Source organism: Melospiza melodia, chromosome 21 (assembly GCF_035770615.1).
Source record: "Melospiza melodia melodia isolate bMelMel2 chromosome 21, bMelMel2.pri, whole genome shotgun sequence".
NCBI classification, from domain to species: Eukaryota; Metazoa; Chordata; class Aves; order Passeriformes; family Passerellidae; genus Melospiza; species Melospiza melodia.
In genome coordinates this window covers 12,606,286-12,614,595 of record NC_086214.1, presented here as the reverse complement: position 1 = coordinate 12,614,595, position 8,310 = coordinate 12,606,286, and the positions used below count along the sequence as shown (strand labels likewise).

Genomic DNA, 8,310 nt, shown 5'->3' with positions numbered 1-8,310 from the left:
TAAGATCAAACCTGAGTTCCAACTTTTTCTTGCGAAATAAAGCTGTAATCTGTATAAAGCTGCTCACAGGCACTTGGTGGATGTTTTCAGTCACTGTTTCATTCTTCTGGTATGTGGATGATGGTGCTGTCACAGGAGTCAGGTGCATTCCCAGAGCAGGTCACCCCCTCCTGACCTGGTGCCACTGTCTGGAAACCTGAACCAGGGCCCCGTGTGTCACCCTGAGGCATCTGGGCAGTGCTGGACACCTGCAAACATAAATCACACACTGCGCTGGGCTGGAGGAGAACTTAAACATCACGGGCAGGGTCACCTCCCACTGTCCCAGGCTGCTCTGAGCTGGCCTTGGACACTCCAGGGATGGGGCAGCCACAGCTGCTCTGGGCACCCTGTGCCAGGACCTCAATTCCCTCACATTTATTTGTATAATCAAAACCCACCCTGTGACAGTGTGAAGCCATACCCTGTGTCCTGTCACTCCAGGCCCTTGTCCAAAGTCTCTCTCCATGGCTCTCGGAGCCCCTTTGGGGCTTTTGAGGCCGCTCCTCAGCCGTGTCTCCAGCGCTGCCGCAGCACCCCAGCTCTGAGGAGCAGCAGCTCCTGTCCCTCAGGATCCTGCGCTGTCCCCGGGCTCTGCAGCCTGGAGACCTCCAGCTGGGGGACGCCTCGGCCCCGCGGCCTTTCCCCCTTGCCGGGGCTGTCTGCCTGCGGCGTTCTGCTCGTTCCGCACCTTCCCCAGACCCCTCCGAGCGGGTCCCGCCCTCACGTCCCCTCACGTCCCCTCACGTCCCCTCACGGTCCCTCAGGGTCCCTCAGGGTCCCTCACCCTCCCCCCCACAAAACCCCGCCCTCCCAGTGACGTCACCGCGCGCGGATCCGCCCACCCCTCCCCGCCAATCCGGCCCCGCCTCTCCCTTCCGCCCCTCCCCGCCCCACGTGCGCGGGGCGGGCCCCGGCGCGCGGCGGCTCTCGCGAGATCCCCGATGTAAACAAAGCCGCGGGGCGCGCGGCGGGGGGGGCAGCGCCGCCCGCCTTTCGCCGCCCCGGCCGCGTCCCGCCGCGCCCCGCCCACTGCCAAGCAGCGCGGCTGCCGATTGGTTGAGAGCGGGACGCGGCCCGCCCCCAGCGCGCTCCGATTGGCTGCGGGCGCGGTGCGCTGGGTGTCATTGCCCGGGGGGTCCCAAACAGTGTCAGTGGCGCCGGGAGCCCGGCAGGTGAGGGCGGCCCGGGCCGGGGGTGCGCGACGGGGCCGCGCTCGGGGCAGCGCTGCGGCGGCTCGGAGCGGCCCCGCGGGGCGGCCGGGCCGGGCAGCGGCCGGAGCGGGGGGCGGCGGGCAGGGCAGGCCCGCCCGTGAGGCCTGGGGGACCCCCGGCAGCTGCGGGCGGAGGGCGCGGGGTGCGGAGCGAGGGGCGGCCGGCGGGGTGGGCGCGCTCCGGGAGGCCGCGGCCCCGCTCTCCGGGCGGCGGCGGGAGAGAGGCCGGGCGGGTCGCGGTGTTTGTGCGGAGTTGCTCAATAGCGGCGGCGGAGGTGCCCAGGCCGGCCCGGCCGCTGCCGGGGCTCCGCAGGGTCGGGCGGCCCCGCGGGTGCCCCGCGCTGAGGCGCGGCCGTGCCCAGGCCCAGAGCCGGGGCTGGGACGGTCCCGGGCTCGCTTCCCTCGGGCCGGGGTGCCGTAAGGTGCTGGCACTCGGGGCACGGCACGGGCGGGTGTCCGTGGATGATTTCATCCTTTCCGTGAGGTGATTTCATTCTTTCCGTGACATTTCGCCTTTCGAGGTTCCTCGGCGCGTGTGTCAGGCTGCTGTTGTGTTGCTGAACGTTTTGTTACTAATTATTGTTTTGATGTTAATTTCTGAGCGGTTATTCTCCCTCCCTTAATGGGCTGGTCCTTGCAGAGTGTGGCCGGACGTGAAATGATGCTGATAACTGATACCTCCTTGGGGATTTGGCCTTTTCTTTTACTTTGGAAAAGTAAAACAGGTTTGGGGTGGGAGGACAGCACAGAGCAGCTGAGGGGTTCCCTGAGGAGCTGGCTGGGATCTGGGGTGCTCCTCAGGTGCTTTCTGCCTGTAGGAATGTCACACAGAAATTTCCCCTGGAGAGCAGAACTGTGAAGAAAAGCTTGAGGATGGCACAAAAAGCTGGCATAAAGCAGCAGAATGTGTGAGCTGCAATGTAACCCATGTTTTCATAAGTACAGTACACTGCAATTGTGACTGCATGTTATTTTTATATAATTGTTTTCTGAGCCAGCAGCCCATTAGGAAATAGTGGGTTTGTGTAATGGTGATGACAGCTGTGTCCCTGTACCACTATCTTTAATCATGGAATCAGAGTGGTTTGGGTTGGAGGGCTCCTTAAAGATCACCCAGCACAGTTTGAGATAACTTTCCACTTTATCATGCAGGTGTGTGGGGTTTGGTTTTGTATTTTCACAAACATTCCAGGAGCTGCAGTGATAGGAGTTTCCCGCTTGGTGCGAGATTTTCTTTTTCTCATTAAAAAAGTGCTGTAAAGAGTCCTGCAGGTGTGTGTGAGTGAAATTTCTCTCTCACCACCCTGAAGAACACGTGAAGAACTTGTGGAATAACCAATTTTGTGGCAGTTTTATTGAAAGTGCTGTGTTTGCTGCAGGTGTGTGCCCGCAACAATGGCGACCGAGTCCCCGCGCCGCCCCAGCCGCTGCACTGGAGGAGTGGTGGTTCGCCCTCAAGCTGCCACGTAAGAACCTTCTAGAAGAGCAGCCCTTTCTGAAAAGGGGTTGATTTTCTTGTGGAAGAGCCCAGCCTGAGCTGGTTTGGGATTTTCCCCCCCAAATCCAGCTTGTGTTGACGCTGCAGTTTGGCGGCGTTGAGCGTTGTCCAATAAAGTCAGCACGTGGCATTTCTGTCTCCCTAACTGGGATCCCATCTTTTACACACCAAAGCTACATATTTAACAGCTAATTACTGCCAAGTTTTGTTGTTATTTGCACCATTTTGCTGTACAAACATTGCAGGGTAGAAGAGTGATGCCATCCTTAGGCCAGAGGGATGTGCCACTTGTGATCCTTTCTGGCTCTTCTTTTAAACAACACCTTGCCCCAGGAGTGGATGTGTTAAAGCACACAAAACTTGTCATTAAAGTCCTCCAGGAAGAAGAATTGTGGATTTTTAAAATTTTATTTTATTAAAAGAACAAAACCAAGAAAAAAGGAAGAAGCTCCATTCTTCTGATCAGAGCACCTGCCAAACACTTTTTGTGCCTGGGCATCCTGTGTGCACATGGGAAGGATTTCATGGCAAAAAAGCCCTTTGGCTGTAACACAGCCCAGAAGATTTATGGTCTTTGTCTGTTAAAGGAGTTTTGTAGCAATTTTTCTTCCTTCCTTGGGATGTTTATGCTGCTACAAAATGTATCATATGGAAATGTCCACTTCAGGGGGTGTTACTGTGCCCTTGGAGATAACTCTGTATTTCCAGAAACAAGGTTCACTTCATTTTTATTGGAGATCACAAGAAACTGATTGTTGTAGCACAAAAAATTGTGTTTGAACTTTGTCCTGCAGCCATTTTTTTTAATGTGCCAAAATTCCTCAACAAATGCATTTCCTCTCTGTAACAACATTTTCTTCAAAATGTGCTTTAAATGTATTATAATAGAAAAAATACTGTAAGAAGTTGATTGTTCTGAAGATGATTATTTGTTCTTTTTTTAAGCATCATGTTTTGTTCTGGAGGTACCTGTTTGTGCCTCAAAAATGTCATTTTTTTTGATGAATCTGTGTGTGCTGAGCACTCAGCAGCATTCTGCTGCTCATGTTAATTTTCTACATCATTATTAAAGGAAGATTGGGCTTTTTTTGTGGGTTATGTTGTTTTTAACCACTTTCAAGACATCTCCCTGGAATTTTTTTTTCAACTTTGGAGGAGATTTAGAGCACACACTGTGAATAAAACACCTCCCAAACATCAGCTGGTGTTCAAGATGTGCTTGGGCAGAGGGGAAAATGTGCATTGCATGAGCTGAGCCACGAAGGCAGCATGACTGTGGCTGCTTGGCATCAGCCTCAGACACTGTGTTTAATTCTCACCTGTGGCCAGGCATTTTAATAAAGGTGTGCAGGGGCAGCTGGGCTGACCTACATAAATCAGAGAGGAATCAGCCCAGGAGGAAGCACAGCTCATTTGTAAGGGCTGAGCCTAAAGCTGAGTGGGACAGTGTGGGATGCAGAAATCCTGGGATGGCTGCTTTGGTTTGGAATAGACTTTCTGGAATGTAAAACTTCATATTTTAGATTTAGGTCTCTTTTCAAAGACATGTTGCAGCATTTGGGTTCAGGTATCTTCTGTGGGGTTGTGTGTAGACCTAAATTCTCCAGAGTGCTGCATTTTCAGTGCTAAACACTCCTGGTTTTATTAAAACAGTCTTCAGAAAAAAACCAGCACCTTTGGCCATCCAGAGTTCCTAATTTACAGTTCTCCTTTGTTGCTCTGAGAAACCTTGAGCTGGCACAGGAAAAATTGCAACAGCGCAAAAGTTAATTTCAGAGCTGCCAAAGCTGTTGCCTAAAGACAACCTGAAGGCTTTTCTGAAGTAATCTCAGAGTTTCTGAAGGCAGCTCAAGTGTTCCTCGTGGCTCACAGCAGCAGTTTCTGCAGGGTTTCAGCACCATCTGTGTGCTGCTCTCAGCCCACACTGGTTACTCAGCACTTACACAGGGACTGCTCAGAGCACTGCCTTAACTCTGCCCCAATAAATGTGTCTTGCACTTTAAACCCTCCCCAGCTGATGCTGCTGATGAGCTTCCAGCAGGGAATAACCTTCCCAAGCTGTAAATTCTCCTCTGGAAATGCCTCTCCTTGCTGTTAGGGAGGGTTTTGTTCCATCCCTGCCCCTGCCAGCATTGTCCATCCTGCACAGGAGCTCTGGGAGTTTGTTTGTGCCGCCAGGAGAGCCCCAGCCATTGTTGAAATCTCATTTGCAGGTTTCATTCAAGTAGAAAAGTCCTGAGGAGTGATTTCCAAATCCCTGCAGCACTTCAGGCCCCTCTGATGTGGAGAACAAGGCTTATTCCTTGAATTTAGAGTTTATTCTTCCCCCCCAAGCAGTTATTCCATCAGCAGGTTTTTTACAGACTTTTATTGCTCTTACTCAGTCCTGTCATAGCTTACAGGCCACAATTTACATTATCAGAATTTGGCAGTAAAATTAAATGCCTGCATTGCATGTTTAGCATTCTGCTATGTGCTAAAGGTTGCCCATGCTTCCTTTTGCTGATCTAATTTAATAATTCATCACCATTTCTGAGCTCCTTTTGCTGAAATTCTCCTTCTGTTTTCCAGGGAACAATCCTACATGGAAAGTGTTGTTACCTTCCTCCAGGATGTTGTGCCACAGGTAGGGTGTGCATCTTTGAAATGACTTTTCTTCAGTGCACACTTGTCAGGAATCCTCACTGTGCTTTGTGCATTTATTATGTCACCAAATAAATAAATAAACAAACAAACAAATACTTTTAGTATATATATTTATATATTTTAATATATTTATATGTAATAAATATGGCAGTGGAATTGTCCCTTCCTGGTTGCCTCCCAGTAGCAGAAGGGAATTAATTTTGTTTTACTCTTTAGGAAAGCTGCAGTTCCTGGTGGAGGAGCCCTGCAGCTGATTGCAGCTTCAGGAAATGATCCTGATTCTGATTCCAAGGAATGATTTAGTGTCTTGTTTCCTCCTGAGTTTCCTCTTAGGAATTCCCAGTGCATTTATTCTGTGATGATGCAAAAACAATGCCCTCAGTAATACCAATCTGTGAAATGTATTTTTGGACTCAGGGTTAAAATGAAACATAATGAAAGTTTCAGTGAGGAGATTGCTGCATTCCACAGCCCCCCATTGCCCCTGGCTGGGTAAAGGACACAGTCTGTGTTTTATTTTCCACATCAGCTTGCCTGGGAAGTGTGGAATGTGATTTGTTTTGAAAAGTAAACCTCACACTCATTTTTCACATTTGTATTTTTAGTCCATGTTGTTGCTTTTCTGGCATCTATGAGGTGATTATACAAGATGTGTTCATGTTTAATCCCAAATGGTGCTCAGTGTTTTGGTAAATTCACTTGGCAGGGATGGTGTTTCAGCTTCTCCTGAGGACTATAAAACCTCCAGCCTGGAAACACTGCAGGTCTCACTCCACAACTCCTTTTTGTATCTCATCTTTTTATGGGGATCTGTAGAACACAGGGCTGAAACATGGACCTGTTCTCCTGGAATTGCAGTTCATTCTCTTTTAAATGGCTGCATTAAAGTTGTCACAAACAGAGCTGAGAGGTGTCAGTAACATAAACTGTGGAGTAAAGGTCTCTTTCTTTCCTCAGTCTGCCTTGCAAAGCTTTTTAGTGAATTAAAGAGCATTTTAATGATGAAGCACCTCATGTGAGAACCTCCAACACTGCTGAAATTAAAGACTGTAGAAGCCACTGTGTTTAACTTTATTAACTCCCTCTAAGTCATTTCTAAGGCATCTCTTAGCTGCCCCAGATTTATTGTCACAAATGTTTTGTCATTCCTCCCTCAGTGAGTGATGTTCAGCCAGGTTATGTTGTGTGAGAACTGGTGACAATAAGCTCCATGGGTCATAGTTGTGTTTTTTAATAGGATTCCTTCTTACAGGGGGAGAAAAATCACTGTAAATCTTCCCTGTTTCAACCCTTTTGCTTTTTGTCCAGGCCTACAGTGGAACCCCACCAGAAGAAAAAGAGAAAATTGTCTGGGTCAGATTTGAAAATGCAGATTTAAATGGTATGGCTTCATTTTCTCTCACTTGTACTTGTGAGTTTTGGGTCCGTGTGCGATAATTCCAGTCAGCTTTCTCTGTAATGGAATAATCATAAATATTATGATTTTCTTGAGTAAAACCCCTCTTAAATGACATTTTCAACCATGAGGAAATGAACAGAGCTCACTGAAAGCATGGAAGCATCAGAGATAGAGAAGATTTATTTAGGGTGGTAAAAGAGGATGTGTCCAGGCCCAGTCAGAACAGGCTGCATAAAATAAATTTAAACACAACATGAAGAATATTCTAAAGAGTTTTGTTATATGAACCTATAAAGGGAATGCCTGAGATTTTATAAAAAATAAAGGGAAAACAAACCCACAAACAAACAAACCTTAACTACCAAAGATAGCCATAAAGATATATATATATATGTATATGGCCACATAGAGATTATAGATAATTTCTAGTTCTAATAACCCTGATTTGGGTTCCCTCTCACTCCATCCCTAACCTTCCTTAAAACAAAAAAGGAACAGGGATAAACAGGTGGAGGAGCTCAAGTCTGAAAGGGGAATCAATCACCATTTTCTCCTAGACCATGTTGGTGTGCAGAAAATTTTTCTCCAATATTTTAAATTTTGAAGCTTTCTCATTGTGAATCTTCAACAGTGGTGTTTGCATGAAAGAATATATTTCAGTATTGCTCCAGCATGGAAATGTAAAGCACTTTGGTTGCTTTTAGTTCTAACAACTGAGGGAACACAATCTAGTGTTGCTGAGAGCTGGATCCTGACTTCTAATGTGGTTTTGCTGTTGAAATGTCCTTCAGATACCTCCAGGAATATGGAATTCCATGAGATCCACAGCACTGGGAACGAGCCCCCGCTGCTGCTGATGATTGGCTACAGTGATGGGATGCAAGTCTGGAGCATTCCTGTGAGTGCAGAGCTCACCCTCCTTCCTTCTCCTTTTCTCTCTCAGTTTCGTGTTCCAACTTTAATATTTTACCTTGAATTTCTCCCATTGGAGAAATACCTGTGAGTGCAGAGCTCTCCCCTCCTTCCTTCTCCTTTTCTCTCTCAGTTTTGTGTTCCAACTTTAATATTTTACCTTGAATTTCTCCCATTGGAGAAATACCTGTGAGTGCAGAGCTCTCCCCTCCTTCCTTCTCCTTTTCTCTCTCAGTTTTGTATTCCAACTTTAATATTTTGCCTTGAATTTCTCCCACTGAAGGGAAAGAGCCAACACTTCCCATCAATGTCTCAGGGGTTGTGTGTAATGTTCTTATCTTCAGATAATCCTGAGCACAGCTCAGACACTTCAGTTCATGTACCTGCAGATTTTTGAGGGCTTTTTACACATTATTCCTGCTAAGTCCATTTCCTGACTCAAACTGGGAGCAGTGTTTGCCATTCTGGAGCAGTTTATAAACCCAAAACAAAACTGGATTTTGTTTTTTAATAGAAAAGAATAAGGGTTTAAAAAGACCCTTGTTTGCCATTCTGGAATCGTTTCTAGCCCCAAAACAAAACTGGATATTTTTAACAGAAAAG

At 47.8% G+C, this 8,310-nt stretch overlaps 1 protein-coding gene across 8 annotated transcripts in view; it reads left to right on the top strand.

The window, feature by feature from the left end:
* The first annotated feature begins 1,132 nt into the window (after positions 1-1,132).
* Positions 1,133-8,310, top strand: part of BCAS3 (BCAS3 microtubule associated cell migration factor) — a 295,445-nt gene continuing 288,267 nt past the window's right edge. For all 8 annotated transcript variants that reach the window (XM_063174268.1, XM_063174266.1, XM_063174267.1 and 5 more), the window contains exons 1-5: positions 1,133-1,214; positions 2,632-2,718; positions 5,322-5,376; positions 6,705-6,777; positions 7,587-7,693. In XM_063174268.1, the coding sequence (XP_063030338.1) occupies positions 2,648-2,718; positions 5,322-5,376; positions 6,705-6,777; positions 7,587-7,693 (306 nt within the window). In that variant the 5' untranslated portion in view covers positions 1,133-1,214; positions 2,632-2,647. The remainder of the gene's footprint in view (positions 1,215-2,631; positions 2,719-5,321; positions 5,377-6,704; positions 6,778-7,586; positions 7,694-8,310) is intronic.